This window comes from Mustela nivalis, assembly GCF_964662115.1.
Source record: "Mustela nivalis genome assembly, chromosome: 1".
Lineage (NCBI taxonomy): Eukaryota > Metazoa > Chordata > Mammalia > Carnivora > Mustelidae > Mustela > Mustela nivalis.
The window spans coordinates 113,968,696-113,988,054 of record NC_139020.1 but is presented as its reverse complement, the minus strand read 5'-3'; the positions used below and the strand labels follow the sequence as shown (position 1 = coordinate 113,988,054).

Here is a 19,359-nt window from a genome sequence, read left to right as displayed (position 1 = left end):
CACCCAGGCGCCCCAAAAGGTTTTTTCTTTATGTGTAAATTTTTTGCTTAAAAAATAAATTGGGGGCACCTGGGTGGCTCAGTGGGTTAAGGCCTCTGCCTTTGCCTCAGGTCATGATCTCAGGGCCCTGGGATCCAGCCCCACATCGGGCTCTCCACTCAGCAGAGAGCCTGCTTCCTCCTCTCTCTCTGCCTGCCTCTCTGACTACGTGTGACCTCTATCTCTCTCTCTGTCAAATAAATAAAAAATATCTTAAAATAAAATAAAATAAAATAAAAAATAAATTGTAGGATCACCTGGGTGGCTCAGTTGGTTCCATGTCTGCCTTTGGCTTGGGTCATGATCCCGGGGTCTCGGGATTGAGCCCCACATCCAGATCCTTGCTCAGCGGGATTCTGCTGAGGATCCCTGCTGCTGCTGCTCCCCTTGCTGGTGCTCTCTCTTGCTATCTCTCTCTAATAAAATTTTTAAAAAAATAAATGGTAAATTCTTAATTAGAGAACTCTGTATTAGTGAACTCAGGCTGTCACACTCTTTGGTAGTTAATAGTAATAACAGCTAACATTTACTGAGCAGTTGTGTTATAGAAATTATTCTAAGGGTTATATATGTAATATCTCATTTAACTGTCAACACCACTCTAACATGGTAGGTACTATTACTCCTGTTTTACAAGTGGGAAAATTGAGGTGCTGAAAATTAATGTATCCAAGGCTACACACAGCGGTGCATCCAAGATTCCAACTCGGGTGTATCAGAGCCCATGCGCTCCACCTCCTTTGCCTATTGTCTCTGTTGCTCGTCACATGTTTTTGCGTCCAACTTTTTCCTCTCGCGAGCATGATAACATGCATGCTTTCTGCCCCGCCTGCAAGGCTGCATGCACCGTCCTCTGCCTACCTCCCCAGCATCATCCACCGTTGTCCCTGCTTATTTTTTGCTGTGCCTCAGATATGAACCCCAAGTTCATTCTGACTTCAGGAACTCCACAGATTCTGTTCCTTCTCTCTCCAGACTGCCCTTTCCTCACATCATTGTCTAGCTTGATCTCTTCTCTGTCCAATGTTATTTCCTCCCTGGATCACTCTCTTAATCCCTGTCCTGTGTTGTTTTTCTTTATAGCACTTGTCATTTTATAGCATTTATCTACTATTGTCTATTCTGGTTTTTATCAGTCTCCCTCCCACCTAGAATGCAAACTCCAGGAGGGTGTGGATTTTGTCTGTTTCACTCATGACACGTCAGTGGTTGTCTACAGCAGGGCCAGGCACACACAGGGCTCTGTGTTTATTAAATGAATAAACTTAGTTTCTCCCAAGAGGCTATGAAGTAGATAAGGTGAAAAATATGTCCTTTTTATAGTTGAGATGGTCTCAGAAAGATGACATCAAGTACCTCAAAATATATTGGCTAATAAGTGGTTGGGACTAAAGTGAGACTGCTCTTAGGTCTGGGCATTTTTCGTTGTACCGCTCTGGTCTGCCTGATGTCATCTGTTTTTCTCCTCTTTGCCTTCAGAGTACTAGAAAACATTTCTGGAATTATCATCTGCGTCACTCATCGCCATAACCAAACCACAGCTAAACTGACTAGGCTAGAGAATTCGTATGTTAGTCGAGCTAACTTTTGCTGTTTCTTGACATGATTGGTCTATGGTTGTAACCAAAATAGAAACCTGATTTTTTTTTCTCCCATCTCCCATTCCACGTGTGGTCAGACTATTTAGCTAATCCCCAAATTTTGATTAATTTGAATTCATGTATTAACTCAGTGTGGATTTAAATTCTGGCTCTTCTATTTACTTATATAAGTTATTTAATCTCCCTGGCCTTCAGTTTCCTCATTTAGTAAATAATGCTAGTCATAGAGGCCGTTCCCATGATTCAGTGAGATAAAGCGCCTGACGCCTGGAAATAGTTCAATAAGCAGTAATTACGAACTGTATTGCTATGTTCTATACACTCAGCAATATGAGTCAACAAGCCAGATTTGAGCCCCTTTCCCTTAGAACTCTCAGTCTAAAAGGGAAGTAGTTAAACAACTAAACAGGGGAGATAGTTTAACCAATAACAACATAGGTTCATTACCTAGGTTAAATATTGTTCATAAATATTGTTCATTACCTAGGTTAAATAAGCAGGGGAGAGAGAATCAACCTTGGAAATATCCTTGACTTTTCTCTTCTCACATCCCACATCCCACATCCAGTCCATTAGCAAATCATGTCACCTCTACCTTCACAGAACATCCAGAATTTGACCCCATCTCCTCACTTGCCCTGTTGGTACTCTGGCCCAGGCCTCCATCCATTTTACCTGTATTACTAATGGCTTCCTACCAGGTCTCCTTGCATCCACCCCAGAATGATCGATCATGTTAAAACTGAAGCCAGATCATGTTATTTGTTGTAGGCAGAATGATGCCCCCCTCCAAAGGATGTTCATATCCTAATCCCTGGAACCTAGACATATGCTACCAAAGGACTTTGCAGATATGATTAAGGACCTTGAGATGTGGGGACTCTGTTGGATTATTCAGGCGGGCCCAAACTACATCACACAAATCCTTAAAAGTGGCTGTGATCAGAGGCAGATGTGACCACAGAAAAATGGTCACCGAAATGCACATTGCTGGGACGCCTGGGTGGCTCAGTTGGTTAGGCGGCTGCCTTCGGCTCAGGTCATGATCCCAGCGTCCTGGGATCGAGTCCCACATCGGGGTCCTTGCTCAACAGAGAGCCTGCTTCTCCCTCTGTCTCTGCCTGCCATTCTGTCTGCCTGTGCTCGCTCTCTCTCACTCTCTCCCTGACAAATAAATAAAATCTTAAAAAAAAAAAAAAAAAAAAAGAAATGCACATTGCTGGTTTTGAAGATGAAGAGTCTCTGGGAGCTAGAAAATGAAACTAACAGGTTCTTCCCTAGAGTCCCCAGAAGACACATGGCCCTGCCAACACCTTGATTTTACCCCAGAGAGAACTGTGTCCAACTCCTGACCTCCAGAACTGCAAGATAATCAATTTGTGCTGTTTTAAGCCACTAAATTTGTGGTGATTTGTAATAGCAGGAATAGAACACTCACATATTACTCTGCTCAGAGCCTTCTAGTGGTTCACACAGGGTAACAGACAAAGTGACCTGCAAGGCCCTGAGCCATCTGGCCTCCTACCTCTCTGACCCACTTTCTTCTAGTCTCACTCTGTTCCAGCCACACTGGCCTCCTTACTCTTCTTGAACCCTCCACGCACTCTCTCCATTCCAGGCACCCACTTGCACTAGTGGTTCTCTCTTTATGGACTCTTTGCCCCCCGGAAAGCCACATGGCTGTCTCTTTCTTTCTTTCATCTCCACTGAAAGATCACCTCCTCAGTGAGCCCCTCCTTACCGTCCCAACATAAAATAAGCACCTGCCGCTTGCCCTGCGCACGCCCTATCCATTCTGCTCTGCTTTATTTGTCCTATTAACCCAGTCATCACGAGACAATCTATTTAATCATGTATTATGGCCTCCCCTTGCCCCCTTTTGGGAACTACGAGCTCATGAGGGCAAAGACTGGGTCAATTTTGCTACTGTACCTCCTTGCATGGAGTAAGTGCTAAGTATGAGAATGGGGGTGGGGGGAGACTGCGTACTGCAGGAACACACAGGGTACATGGAAGGCAGTGTAAAAGAATGAGGAAGATCCAAAGGGAAGCTCAAACGCAGAAAGTGACCCGTGGGAGACATAGGGAACAGCATGTGGGAGGTCACGGCCCTGGTCAGGAGGCCGAAGCACACAGGGTAACATGATGAGGCCTGGAAAGTATTTTAAGCCATTGGATGTACTGCTGTCTGCCAAGGGGAGCAAGGCCCAGTGGCCAAGAGTGTGCACTCCGGAGCTGGACAGCTGCTTGGGTTCAAATCCTAGCTTGCCTGGGACTCGCTGTGGGTCTTTGTGCGGGTTACTCATCATTGTCATTAAGATGGGTCTGATGCTAACCTGAACTTTTAGAGCTACTGTGAAGAAGCAAATGAGTGAAAGGTGTCAAATGTTTAGAAGAGGGCCTGGCATGTGGTGAGCATATTTGAATGTTAGCTTTTATTATTACTGGCAACCAGGGGCCCACTGAAGAGTTTCCTGCAAAGACTGACATGATAGAACTTACATTGTAACAGCTTCGCTGTAGTTATACAGAAGTAGAGAGTGAGGGGCCCGGCCGGGGGCGCGGGGGGGTCGGGGATAATTGTTTTCTTGAAAAGGGCTTTACATGAAATCTGAGACCTTTTGAACTAAGAGTGGTGATTACACTTATTTTCAGAAAATTGTACTACATAATTAAAAGTGAGTTAGATGGTTCAGTAGGAGAGAGCACAAGGAGTTTTTGCTTATGTGTATGGTACTTTTCAAATTACAGGTTGAGTCTTTAGTGGGTCATAGACCAATTTAGTGGGTCTAAAACAGCTTTAACAAAACAACAGAAAGGAAAACAACACAGCATTTGGAAAGGGTAACATTGCATCATGACAGTCCCGTTTCAATGACACGTGTATTTATTAACCTTGTGTATGTTACGCTCACAGTCACGGGTCCCCAGGTAAAATGTATGTCTGAATATTTGAGAAACACTGTTCAGGGGGCCTGTTTTAATCTTGTTCTGTAAGCTAGCTCTGACATCCCGGGGGAGTTCTTTCCAGGATCTTCATGTTTCTAATGGCTTTGTAAACTTAGGACTCTCAAGCCAGGAAATCCTTTCTGTCTGGGTGTGTGGCCAAATGTCTTGCTGTGACCTATATAGTGAGATCGAAGGCAAAACCCAACCACTCCTTGAGGACAGTCCCAAGGAAGCAGCTGGCAAAGCATAAGCCGTAGCAGAACAGCTGCTGGAGGCTGATTCCAGATCCCAAAGTACCTTGTGTTTCCAAGTTAGGGAGTGGGAGGAAGCCCGGGGAGGTGTGAATTGCCTATCTCCATAGTGCCACCCACCTCTGCAGCCTTCCAGAGTCACTTCCACAAGCTGCCGACAGCTCAGTGACAGTACCCCTGCCCACCCTTGGCCCCTGTCCGCTGCCAATTATGGAATCAGCTGAGAACAGAAAAGGTTAGTCCGCTCCTCGGTCCCCACACGCTGATGGTCCCCTCTGTGGAACTTTGCCAGAAGCTGCCTGGCAGGTTGGCGGCTCCATAGGTGGAGGGGAGGGCTGAGCCAGCTAATTACCCAATGCCAGGGGTGCTCCATACCCTCTCACCAGCGACAGCATGGCACTGGCAGTAGCCCACCTATTAGTTTTGCTCTAACGAATCTGCTAATTGAGAGGTAAGAAAGCTGGGAGTCAGGACTGTGAGGGGTTGGAAAGTGGTGGCTGGGACCAGGGGAGTGGACAATTTCTGCTCTTTGAACATAACTATGCTGTGACCAACCATGTAGAAATCACAGTACATTGAACAGCATCACACTTTGAGGCACTGAGGCCCCTTTGTTGGGAGTGGGGAGTGTTTAACTCCTTGTACCCCTGGCCTCTGTTTATTCGTTGTTCTGGCTCTTTACTAAATTGAAACATCATCTTTCCCCTTGTCTTCACAGAGCGCACAAATCTGGTGTTTTGAATGTGTAGTTTGGGATTTTTAACACTTGGCGAGCGTTTGTTTTGGTGCAAAGGCTATTAGTAATGCCAACATTACAACATTTTAGAAACGACTACTTCAACTATATTCCAATAAAAATGAATACTTCTCTCTGGTGGAACTAAGCCTCTTAATTTTTAGAAGACTTTTTTGAAGTCACCATTGTAATGTAGATCTGTATCTTGCAGTAGGACAGTATGTTCAAAGGAACTAACAAATACGTAAAATTTGTCCTCTCCTTTCCCAGCCCTGCATTTTTTTTTTTTTTTTTTAAGAAAAAGAAACCACTTTGTCATTAGGAGAGATGCAGTTGCCTGGGTCAGTTGCTTAAGTTACTGCCTTCAGCTCAGGTCATGATCCCGGGGTCCTGGGATCTAGCCCTGTGCTCGGCTCCCTGCCCAGAGTTTGGGCTCCCAGGACTCTGCTCCTCACTTTGCCCCTTCTTCTGCCCCTGCTCGTACTCTCTCTCAAATAAATAAAATCTTAAAAAAAAAAAAAAAAGGAGAGATGCAGGAAGGATGTATCTATAAACCATGTTTGGCAGATAGTGTGGTGTAGGTAGCTTCTTAGCTTTCCTATTAAGGGACATATTTAGTTCTATTTGTATGTTGATAAAAACTGAAGAACTGTTTTAAATTTTAACCACAGAAGTCATTAGTTCGGTTTACCTATCAATACCAATTTTATCACATGAAAGTAGAAGATAAATTTTTTTCTATTTTTTCCCCCAGCACCTTCACCTAGAATCTAGAGGCAGTTAAAGGGAAAAGAAAGACATTCAGAAGAAAAGCAGTTAAGGGTTCATGCCGAAGGTTGTGAGTAGTTTGGCATTTAAGGAAAGAAACGGTGAAGTCCAAGACCTGAGTCCCCCCAACTTCTTCAGCAGCAGGGGAGAGAGACCTACTCCTTACTCCTGTGCAAATGTTTAAAATATTCAAATCATAAGCAATAGCAACAAAACTAAAGTCCCTGAATATTTGAATCCAACCTTCATTTCCATGTTTGGCAACGCCAAGTTTTCTTAAAAATAATAAAAGCAAAAGACATAGGGTATGTGTTTTGATACCCACCAAATGAAGTACCAGGATATCCTGTGATAATACCACATCCTCATGTATAAGCCTTTCCAAAGCTGTGGATTCAGCATTTGAGAAGGTTTCAGTGGAAGTGCACGTTAGCTGGCTAACAGGTAATAGGAACAGAAATTAAGCTTGTACAGATTCCTCTCGGAATTCTGGATAATGTCTTTCTTTCTTTCTTTTTTTTTTTTTTTAAAGATTTTTATTTATTTATTTGACAGAGAGAGATCACAAGTAGACAGAGAGGCAGGCAGAGAGAGAGGAAAGGAAGCAGGCTCCCCGCCAAGCAGAGAGCCCGATGTGGGACTCGATCCCAGGACCCTGAGATCATGACCTGAGCCGAAGGCAGCGGCTTAACCCACTGAGCCACCCAGGCGAACCTGGATAATGTCTTTCTTAATGTGCTGGCTTGAATTCTTTCTTTCTTTTCTTATTTATTTATTTTTAAGATTTTATTTATTTGACAGACAGAGATCACAGTAGCAGGGGGTGCAGTGGGGTGGTGGGGAGCAGGCTCCCCGCTGAGCAGAGACCACCCATCCACACACCCACCCCCCCACCCCCCCCACCCCGTGCAGGGCTCTATCCCAGGACCCTGGGATCATGACCTGAGCCAAAGGCAGAGGCTTTAACTGACTGAGCCACCCAGGCGACCCCCCACCTTTTTTTAAAAGATTTTATTTATTTATTTGTCAGAGAGAGGGAGTGTGCACAAGCAGGCAGAGTGGCAGGCAGAGGCAGAGAGAGAAGCAGGCTCCTACTGAGAAAGGAGCCTGATGGATGCTGGACTCAATCCCAGGACCCTAGGATCATGATCTGAGCCAAAGGCAGCGGCTCAACACCTTGAGCCATTCAGGTGTCCCATCTTTCTTTAGTTAACTAGAACAACATTAACAGTGTATTTCATTTTTAGCCTTGTCAAAAAAAAAAAAAGAAAAAGCTAGGTTTTGGGCATAACTTTTTACTCTTTTCCCTATAAGGTGTTAGTTTTTTTTTCAACTTTCATTTTTAACTAATAATTAATAACTTTACTTAGTAATTATTATTTAATATTTTTAAATTCAAGAAATATGCATTATATAAATGATTAAAAGAAAGTAAGTAGATAAAATTTGAAATTCTTCAGGATCCACTGTTCTTGGGAAAATGGATCTGAAAAAAAATTTTCTGATTGTAATAGTAATATAAGGGACGCCTGGCTGGCTCAGTCAGAAGAACATGGGGCCCATGATCTCTGGGTTGTGAGTTTGAGCCCAACATGGTATGTAGAGATTACTTAAAAATAAAATCTTTAAGGGGCCCCTGGGTGCCCCAGTCGGTTAAGCGAATGACTCTTGGTTTTGGCTCAGGTCCTGATCTCAGTGCTTGAAATCAAGCCTGCCACGGCTCCGTGCTCAGTGCAAAGTCTGCTTAGGATTTCTCTCTCCCTCTTCCTCTGCCCTCCCCTCTGCCCCCACTAAACATAATTAATAAATCTTAAAAAAAAACCACCAAAATATTTTTTAAAAAATATATAACTGTCTACAACAAAAAAAGATACTACATAAAGGAATGAAGCAAAACATATACTCATTGGTAGCACTGAATTTATTTCCACCTCCTGCCCCCAAACGAATAACAGAATGAATAACTTACATGGTATTCTATTGTATGGATATATTGTGATTTATTCAACCAATGTACTAGTGAAAAACTTAGGCTATATCCTTTCTTCCTCTAGGAACAGCACTGCAGCAAACATGCATATGTGTATGTGTCTTGTCTTTTCAGATAAATTGAAAAGACACACCTATTTAGCATTTTGATACATATTGCCAAAATGTCCAGAAAAGTTCTGTGCTCCTACTAATAGCTTGCGTAAACCTCTGACTGCACAGTCTCACCAATATTTACTTAATTTTTCCTTTATACATGTTTCCTGTTTCCTTTTTGAAAGTAGTTTATCTTCTCATGAGCCAGAGCTCTCAGAACCTGAAGCACCACCAGCCACGCTTCTTTTGAAGAACGAGCCTTTGCTCCTGTGTTGTGTGTGGCAGAGGGAAGGCTGTGGGACTGGGATCTGCCTGCCAGCCTCCTCCTGCAATAAGGAAAGCCCCTATCTTATAAGTACACACAAGTACTAGTCATTTATATAATATTAAATAACGGGGTGCCTGGGTGGCATCTGCCTTTGGGTCAGGTCATGGGTCTGGGGGTCAGGCCCCGCATCAGGCTCCCCGCTCAGTGGGAAGCCTCCTTCTCCATCTCCCACTTCCCCTGCTTGTGTTCCCTCTCTCACTGTTTCTCGCTGTCAAATAAATAAATAAATAAATTTTTTTTAAAAATTAAAAAATAATATTAAATAGTAATTGAGCTCCAACTATCTGCCAGGCCCTGTGCCACATGATAGGAATGTAGTGGTGAGCAAAACAGCCAGCCTCTGCTCTCAGGAAGTTTATAATCCTAGCGGACCGTTTCCTAAGGCGTTCTTTTTGCTCTTTACACTCTGAGAGGGGAGGAAAAGTACTCCTTTCTACCTTCCGTGCGTTCGATTTCTGAATTCAGTAATTTTTTACCCATTTGTATTTCTTCCACTTTTTATTATGACCATTCTTGGTCTTTTCTTTCTTTTTCTTTCTGATTTGTCAGGATTAATTACATTAATCCTTGGCCATGGTGGTAGACACCAGTGCCCCTCTTTGTCCTTGCCAGTTGGCCCCTTAGTTCAGGTGCTGGATGTCCACAGTAAGTGGAACTGACTTGGTGCCTAGGCTTTTAGGAGAAACAGGAAACAGTGTGCAGAGCCCTGGCTCAGGCACTGGAACCCCATGTGATCTCCTAAGTACACAGATCACTCACTCACTGGGCCTCCATTTCCTCACCTGTAAAATAAAGGGGCAGGACAGGACAATGTTTTTAGGTTCCTCCTAGCTCAGATAGTCTACAATGTTATGGATTTAAGAGTACATTTGCAAACTCAATAATATGTATTGAACGTTAATGCAAGGAACTATGCTAGACAGTGAATATACACAGAAAAGGATAAAGGATCTACAGGCTAGTAAAGGGACATAGATATGTAACCAAACAAGGAGTAATCTATTAGGATGGAGTTTTCCTCCACAGCATAGCATATGCACAGCACTGAGACAAGGAGCTATCTATCTATCTAAATATATATATGTATATATATATATATATATATATATATATATATATATACATTTAAGATTTTATTTATTTATTTGACAGAGATCACCAGTAGGCAGGGAGACAGGCAGAGAGAAGGAAGGAAGCAGGCTCCCCTCCGAGCAGGGAGCCTGATGTAGGGCTCGATCCCAGGACCCTGAGATCATGACCCGAGCTGAAGGCAGAGGCTTTAACCCACTGAGCCACCCAGGTGTCCCTCTCTCTATATATATTTTAAGGTAGCTATCTTGCATTACTCATAAATATTGAGTCCACATGTTATTAAAGATTTACATGACAGGAACAAAATTTTTGAAGATCATATGAAAGAATGTATTCATAATCCCAGGGTATGGAAGAATTCTTTCAAACACAAGAAGCACAAATCATAAACAAAAAGATAGATTTGGCTACATTAAAAATAATTTCTTCTATTAATTAAAAGTCACCATACAACAAAATAGAGCATCCACAACTGAGAGAAGATAGTTGCAACACAAAATTGACCAGAGATATAAAGATGTTCTGCAAGTAAAGAAAAAATACCTCTCGGGACTGGGTGGTGGGTACAAGGCATGTCTTGGAAGTTATTTTTTCTGTGAAGGAAGCAGCATGAAGTAGCTGGGGTCCAGGAACCTGGGACAGCACAGTACACCTGGGGAACTATAAACACGGTTTGTCATTACTTGAGCTTAAAGTGTGAGAAGAGGATTGGAGACAAACAGCTTCAACACACATTTGTAGTGCATCTACTAATAGCTGGGCACTGTATCTTATACCAGGACACAGAAATAACAGGGTCAGTTCCTGCCTGTGAGCTATGGAAGGGCAGTACGGTAAGTGTTTTGACGGGAAGTACACACTGGGTGTATTGGGAATACAAATATGAGGCTCAAATCTGGAAGGAAGGCTTTCTGGAGAATGTGACATCTGAAATGGATTTTGAAGGATGAGTATGAGTAGCAATAATCCTGCCTTAGACCTGAGGAAGGCTGGTCTGAACGCAGGGAATGCTATGAGTTAGTAAGCAAGAGATACTGAAGGCTTGAGCCAAAGCAGTGGCACTGAGGTCTGGAAGGTGGGCACAGTGTGGTGGTTATGAGAGAGGACGACTTTCAGGATAGCCCTTAGAGGCAGGCCGCAGCCAAAGCAGAAGATTACAAAACTGCTTAGAAACATTAGTTTTTTGGGATCCCCGGGGATGACAGTTGGACAGAGAATGAGTCTTCCAACTAATTAAAAATGGCAGGAAGGTGGGAAGGGGTGGGAGGTGGGAAGAGCAGGAGAGAGCCCACTGTATACAAACCCAGAAATGAGAGACGGAGACGTTGTCATCTGAGCCCCTTTAACCTAAATCTACCTTTGCCTTAAACCCGTCTTGTTAGATATAAGAAATGTAACATTCTACACATTGAAAACATTATATATTTGAATTCAATCTACTATATTTAGTGAGCTCCTACTACATGGCTCGTCTCTGTGCCAGATTCTAGAGTTACAAAATGAACATTAGCATTTATTGAGTTTCAGTGAAGGCTGTGCCTCAGAATCATCTGTGTGACAGCCGCCCAGCACCCTCTCTGGAAAATATGATTTAGTAAGTATGGCCTATGAATCTATATTAAAACAAACAAAGAAAAACTCTATAGGGGATTCTGTTACATAGCCAGGAGGAAAAACTACAGAGGAGTCAGGCTTTGTTAGGCACTATTCTGTGTATCTTATATAATCCTCAAATCACCCTAACATCCAAGTATCATCCTCTGAGCTCCTAATCTGTTGGAGAAATACATACATGTGCACAAGTAATCATGGGGATTTGAATAAGGAAGAGATCCCTGTGGGAGAGAAATATATCCATTTACTCAACCCTTATCAGACACTAAGTGCCAGCCACTGGGCTAGGATCTAGAGCTACAAAGACGAAAATAATGTCACTACTCAGAAGCTCCAGGTCCAAAGAGAATATGGGTATACAAATATCAAATTGTAATACTGAACTCTATTCTAATAGTTACATACAGCAACAAAAAAGGACCACAGCACAAAAGAGAAGTCAGGTCACTGGGAGGAAGGAGATCCTGAGATGCCCGTGAAGCCAAGTTTTAATAATGAACAGGAGCTCCGCAGGCACACAGAGGGAGGAGGCCCATTCGGGCAGAGGAGACATGGTGCACGAGGGGGCACTGAGAAAGCAGCACACAGAAGCCCCTGAGAATTCCTTTGTGGATGGATAAACCCGTTTAGAGTAGACAGGTTGGCAGCAATGAAGACAGGAAAGGTTGGTGGGTGCTGGATACTAAAGGAACCTTACATTTAAAATTAAGAAATTGGGAACTTACCCAACAGATCTGTGGTTTCCAAATTATGTATTTCTCAGTGGAGCTCTAACACCCCTTGGAGCCTACCAGTGAGTCATCCGGGGTGGGGAGTGGAGCAAGGTGGGCAGGGCTCTGCCTCTCCCATCCATTTCAACCCTATCAGCTTCACTATTATCCATTTAATGGTGAGCAAGGGTGAGAGACTTTTTCTTTTCAACAAAGGATTCCGTGATTAAGGAAAGTTTAAAAATCATAGCTGTAGGCAGTGAAGAATTATAAGCATGAGTTTTCAAGATGAAAAGGCTGCAAACAGTGTCAGGTGCTAATGTGATATCAGGAAAAACAAGTACTGAAAAGCATTCTTTGGTTTGTCAAATGGAGAGTGGCCTTACTGAAAACACTTGGTGGGGGTGGGTAGGGAGTGGAGAAGAGAATGCGGTGCATAGTGGAATGAATAGGAGGAGAAAACAGGGAGGCTGTGCTTCTAAGAGTCTTAGAAAGCAGTGGAGGGAGATTTGGCCATAGCCAAAGGGGAATTTGTTCATTTCATATGTCTCCCTTCTTTGCTAACTGATCCCCTAACACAGGTTATAGGGGTGGGCTTCTGGAAGCCATGTATGTACACACTGTCCCCTTGCTGTAGTTGATTGACCCTTGATGGGGTATATCACCCCAGCTAGGCTAATAGTTCCCTAAGAAATTGATAATTTGGGCCAAGAGAGAAGATACTTTCTCTCTAATTTTTCGGTTCATCTTAAGAGTTGGACCTAGAGAATCAGGTGAAAATTTCAGAAGGGCGCAGTATGTGTGAAAAGGATGGAAAGGAAGCAGCATCCAGGTTTTACAGGTCCTGGTTCCAAATCCTTCCCAACGTCCATGGCCTATCATGGGCTTAGGGTAAAACCATCCTATCTAATAATGAACTCTTTATTTTTGCCTCACTCAAATAGTGTCTCTTATATACACACACAAGTGCATGTGCACACACAGATCCTTTCTGATACAGAGGGTGTATGCTTTTCTTTCTCTTGTCTTCAAAGAGAAAAGAAAGGTCATTTGAGAGAAAGGCTGAGCATGCAGAGAAAGAGGATAATTGATAGAGCCATTCTCAGAGGAGAATGGAAGATATGAGATCTAGAGCACAAGGAAGAGGGGCACTTTCCTTTGAGATAGATGGATAAGAAGTAAAGAAGATGGGAAAGTGCTTGAGAATGTGGGTCAGGGCTAGGAGAATATTCCCACCCAGTGATTCCTATTTTCTTTGTGAAGAGTCAAAATTATCTACAGTTTATGAGAGACGTGGGCCACAGCTTGGATGGCAAGTTTCAGAATAGCCATTGCACCAGCAGGCCAGGGATCAGACCACAGATAAATAATACAAAGACAGTTGAAAACCCTAAGTATGTTGTGTCCAGGACTTGCGTTAAAAGCTTTCATCTTTTGCCTACCCTGCTCCCTTTAAAATACAAATCAGATCACATCACACTCCCTGGCTTAAAATTTTTCCAATGGCTTCCACTGCTTTGAGATATAAATTGTGACTAGTATTGCTCAGAAACTAGGAGGGGGAAACAAAAAGGAAATGCTTCTTTTGATCTAGTGCTGGGTATGTGACATGGTCATGGCAGGACCTGAGAAGAGGTTTGGGGGCATTGCAATGGAGTTGTCGAGGTGGTGGAGGAAGGCAAGACCCATGGATACCAACAGCCTAGGAGATAAAGAGAGTCCTGGGGCAGGGTTGGGGTGTCTGAAATCAATGTATTTGAGTGAGACAGCAGGAGACATTTGAGGCCGAGCTTGTGAATGGAATGGGTGAGATGAGGTTTAAGGAGGGAATATTTAAGGACTGTCCAAAGTGACATATTTTGAGACAAAGAGACAAATTTTCTCCTCTCTATAGATGACAGTACCACGTCCTACCAATCATTCGCTAACTTGAAACCTGGAGTCAACCTGGGAGTTTAGTCTTTTTTTCCTCCCTCACATTTAGTTGATCCTTTTGATTTTGTTGCCTAAACATCTTCTGATTGCAATGGCCTTGGTTGAAAACCTCTTGACTGCTATGTGTTTGGTCTCAGTCCTGATAGCCCCAGCCCCTTGAGGTACTCTCCTTTAATAGTCAAACTGTTTTGTGTCACTGCAGGCTTAAATTCTTCCAATGGCTTCCCATTGCCTTAAAATACGAATTTTTTAGGGTGGCAAAATCCTTTGTATCTGGTCACTGTTTACTTTTACTAGCCACACAGTTCCCTGTGACTAAAGGTCCTTGGAAAAACCTTCCTCACCTTTCCTTTCCTCTTACTTTTTCAAGATTCCGTATGGCTGCAAGATATAAGAACCCTATTTCCTTCTCCAGGAGAAACGGCTGTCTTGAGTATGAGCAGCTCTCAGAGCTCTAGAGGGGAAACACTGTTTTATCTCACGTGTAAACCTCAGAGCCTGCCATGGTGTCTGGCCAGCATACCTGCTTAATGGATACTATTAAATGAAGAAAGGATGAGTGAATGTTTAAATCACCTTAGCTGGTGGCAGGAGTTGGGGTGGAGGACTGTGAGTGAGAGGCCAAACATGAGAGTTTGCCAGCTTTGTTTTATGGGACTAATACTCTCTTTTGGGGAAATTGCCTTGTCTATTAGGCAACTGTCCTGTGGCCTCCATCCTGACCCACCTTCCTGTAGGAATGATTAAATTGGGTAATCCGACCCTTCTATTTGCTGGCTGGGGACCTGTGTGACCTCTGATGAAAAGATGAGCTGGGTTAATCTGTTTTCTCCTGGGATCTGGGAATTAGGAAACAGATTAAAGCGATAAGCTCCAGGAGCAAAGGTTGAAAGGATACATCAAGAATTGTAAAAAAAAAAAAATACACAGCAGTTGCAGAGTGGCTCTGAAATTTATTTTTGTGACCTGCGCAATGTTTTCTAATATTCTGAAAGTGTTGCCAACATTTGAAAATTGGGGAGGTTCCACACTGAAATCTGGCTATTTGGCTTCTCTTATAGAATCTGAAGGTCTGATATGGCAAAAACATCCTGGAGCTGAGCAGTTACACGGGGCACATGCTTCCCTCTTCACCTGAGCCACTGCCCCTCTAGGCTGCTTACACCAGGCCAGCTTCATTCACTTACATCATCTGCTTGGGCCCCCATAGCCATCTGACACCTAGTTTGTTGAAGGAACCAGTAGCAATGAGGGATTATATGCCAGCTAGTCTCCCAGAGGACTAGAACCTACACAGAGCAGAGAGGCCACCTGCTGAGAGTTGGGCAGTAGGTGAGAAAGACTGAGGATACAGCCACCAGGAGAAGGGAACCAGTTCCCACAGGTGTCTGGGTTTTTTAGTTACCCAGTTCCAGTAGCTGCCCATAGTTACCTTCATCATAACTCCAGGCTCTAGCCAGGCTAAGGCAGGAAGTGAGTGAGAAATTAGTTAGAGAAGAGCAACGAGGACAGTAAGACAGTGATGTAGCTAGATGACATTAGGCCCCCAAAAGGAATTCTTGTATGAAGGTGGAGTGTTAAGTTGTTAAGTTGTCAAGAGTTAGATTCTTGCTGACTATGTATCCTGGCCAAGGGGATCAGGGAAAGGGTAATGAACAACTTTTACTCAAGAGGATATACGGTTAAAAGTATCTTCAGAGTACGGGTGGCTGGGTGGCTCAGTCGTTTAAGTGTGTCACTCTTGATTTTGGCTCAGGTCATGATCCGAGTGTTGTGAGATTGGGCCCCATGATGGGCTTACTGCTCAGCTTGGGAGTCTGGTTGGGATTCTTGCTCCCTCTCCCTTTTTGCCCACCCCCCAACATGTGCACGCGCATGCGCACGTGCTCTCTCTCTAAATAAATGAATAAAATCTAAAAAAAAAAAAAAAAAATCCTCAGAGGAAATCAGAAGTATTCTGGGAAGGAAGGGCTATGAGTACACAGGGTTCCAGAGGTTTCGGAGGAAGGGACTAGGAAGTCGGGGGAAAAGATATTTGTGAGATTTAAGGTCTGATCACTTATATCCCTTACTAACTTTCACTGTGTGTTGAAAAGAGAAGTCTGTATTTTGGCAAACTGAGAAGGCTTCCTGAAAGAAGTGGCATTTGAGCTGAATCTTTAAAATGAAATGGATGAAAAGGAGCTTTTTCACAGGGAGATAGAGCCACACCTATAAAGGCCAAATTCTCCCATCCAAGTACTAACCAGGCCCGACCCTGCTTAGCTTCCAACATCAGACGAGATCCGGCGCGTTCAGGGTGGTATGGCCGTAGACTAAAGGCCAAATTCTAGAGGGGACAACGGGTGGTTTGCTGTTAAGAGTCTGGTGACATGGGACCGTAGTTAGCTTGAGTCTCCCAGCCAGTTATTTCTATACCTTGGGGCCTTGGTTTTCATTAGTCAAAGAATAATAGTATTATACTTCTAAGACTCACTATTCCCACCCTAACCCACTTCCAGTATTTTCAAATTTAGGACATACCCTACGGTTGACAACCCCAAATGCTTGGTTTACCACAGGGCAGAAAAAAATTAAAAAAAGAATTTTATTTTATTATTTATTTGACAGACAGAGATCATAAGTAGGCAGAGAGGCAGGCAGAGAGAGAGGAGGAAGCAGGCTCCCCGCTGAGCAGAGAGCCCAATGCGGGGCTCGATCCCAAGACTCTGGGATCATGACCTGAGCTGAAGGCAGAGGCTTCAACCCACTGAGCCACACAGGCGCCCCAGAAAAAAATTTTTTTGACAGCATTATCGCTAACTGGATGTACATAAATTTAGCTGTCTGCAGAAAGAAAATGTTCATTATTAACGATTAGCTTAGTTGAGTTATTTTCATTGATGGTGCCAGGCAGCTGAATTTTAATTTTGAATCCCAAAGTGTCAAGTTAGGCTTCTTCCAAAAGGTTACACTATGTTGAAGCATTAAAACAAGTTATTGTATATACAGGTTAGCTGTCATGCATCAGGAATACAATTAAATGTAGAAATGGCCAACTCTCCAAGTCTGGCACAGAAGTTATAAATCTAGAAGAGGTTGGCTTGACCAACTTAACTGTCTGAGGACATTTAAGTCTTAACTGCCAATAGCTTCCAGTTATCAAAAGAAGGTGGGTAGATTCCAGGGATATACAATTCAATTTAAAAAAGAAACCGGGGCACCTGGGTGGCTCAGTGGGTTAGGGCCTCTGCCTTCTGCTCAGGTCATGATCCCAGGGTCCTGGGATTGAGCCCCATATCGGGCTCTCTGCTCAGCGGGGAGCCTGCTTCCCTTCCTATGTCTCTGCCTGCCTCTGATCTCTGTCTGTCAAATAAATAAATAAAATCTTTTTAAATAAATAATTAAATATATCTTAAAAAAAATAAAATATTTTTAAAAAAATATTTTATTTATTTATTTGACAGAGAGAGATCACAGTAGACAGAGAGGCAGGCAGAGAGAGAGAGAGAGAGGGAAGCAGGCTCCCTGCTCATGCGGGGACTCGATCCCAGGACCCTGAGATCATGACCTGAGCCAAAGGCAGCGGCCTAACCCACTGAGCCACCCAGGTGCCCCAAATAAATAAATAAAATCTTAAAAAAAAATAAAAAAGAAACCAATTACCATATGAGTTCACTCATATGTGGAATTTAAGAAACAAGAACAAATAAGCAAAGGGAAAAAAATGAGAGAGAAATCAGGAAACAGCTTCTTAATTATAGAGAAAAAACTGATCATTGTTAGGGGGGTATGGGTGAAATAGGTGATGGGGATTAAGGAGTGCACTTGTCCTGATGAGCACAGTGACATATGGAAGTGCTGAATCACCATATTGTAAACCCGAAATCAATATAAGACCTGTATGTTAACTAATTAGAATTTAAAAAAAAAAAAAACTTAAAAAAAATAAAAAAAGAAACCAAGTTTATAACCAAAGACGAAACATATATAATGCTTGTATATTCTTTGAAATGTCTCAAAATTATATTGTTAACTTCTAAAAGGTGCTAAAGAGATCAAGATACAACCAGTGGTTATGTAAAACATCCTACCATCCTACCATCGAGCTACACTTAGCCAGATGGTCAAAATGGTTATATAAGACTTTAGGCAGTAGAAGTGAGAAGGCTTACATTTAAACTTTGATTATAGCACTGAAGAATAAAGTGGTACAATTATGATAATAGCCAGCATTTACTGAATGGTTACTATGTGGCACTGTGTTGTGTTCAGAGTTCTTACTTCAGCTTCAGGGCAACTCTATCAGCTTCATTTTACAGGAAGAAAAGATAGGAGGCAAAACCAGAAAGTTTGCTTGCAAGCTCTCGCTCAGAGCCACTATACTGTTACATTTCCTTCCATTTTATGGATATTCTTATGCTTTTTAGGTTGGGTTCCATTTAAATAAAATGGATCTATTGTTGTGATTTTTTTTTTTTTAACAGTCGATGTTATATTAAAACCAGAAGTATGGTTTAAAACCAGAAGTATGGTAAATACCTGCCTCGTCGGATCAGGTGATGCATATCTTGGAGGGCTCCTAGAACCAACTGTGGACCAGTGGGCTGGTGTGGCAAATAAGGAAGTGAGGCTGATTTTCACAACCCTAACTTCTTTGAACCGGTGAAAGCTACTGAGAGAAAAGTTATCAGAAAGGAGGACTGTCTTCGAGTTTGAAAGCGTTGCCTCCGCACCAAACGCCCTACTTCGCCTGCCTGTCGGAATCCTGATCTTTCCATGCTCGCCCCAAATACCAGCTCCTTCAGGAAGTAGTCTCTTAGTTATATGAGAAGACAAACGTGGGAGAGATTTCCAAGTTATTAAGAGATGAAGTCAGTAAGTGAAGGAAGGGATTTTGTCATTAAGGATACCCTCACTTCTCTCCCGACCTCATTTTCTGTAACAAGGAGGCGGCGGATCAGTTTATCTCCTCCTTTGATAATTTCTACTCTTCAGAATTCTGCCAAAGCTGTAGGAGTCCTCAGACCTGCAGGCGGCGGCTCCTCCGCGTTGGCAGCTCGGCAGGGCGGGGCTGAGAAGAGGCGGGGGCTCCGCGGGAAGCGCGGCGCTCAGCCACGTGACTTCCTTCCCAAGGAGCCTCAGCAGCCGGCCTCCCGGCAACGGGAGCGTCCCGCCTAACGACTCCTGCGCATCCCGGTTGGCCCTCGGGGACTGCGGTGGCAAGGCGGCACCCACGGTCGCGCTGTTCATTGGCTCGAACTACCGTCGC

The 19,359-nt window shown here is 43.3% G+C and overlaps 1 protein-coding gene across 3 annotated transcripts; it reads right to left on the bottom strand.

The window, feature by feature from the left end:
* Positions 1–8,246: 8,246 nt before the first annotated feature.
* On the bottom strand, positions 8,247–19,340 carry LOC309848645 (uncharacterized protein; the record flags this gene model as incomplete). 3 transcript variants are annotated; one of them, XM_082700537.1, is made up of 4 exons in its annotated part: positions 8,247–9,539; positions 10,393–10,509; positions 18,630–18,759; positions 19,117–19,340. In XM_082700537.1, the coding sequence occupies 4 exons, from the start codon at positions 19,338–19,340 to the stop codon at positions 9,513–9,515; spliced, it is 498 nt and encodes a 165-aa protein (XP_082556663.1). In that variant the 3' UTR covers positions 8,247–9,512. The 3 variants fall into 3 exon arrangements, with proteins under 3 accessions (XP_082556663.1, XP_082556661.1, XP_082556662.1); XM_082700535.1 differs by having other exon boundaries at positions 8,247–8,773; XM_082700536.1 differs by having other exon boundaries at positions 8,247–8,755.
* Positions 19,341–19,359: the final 19 nt, after the last annotated feature.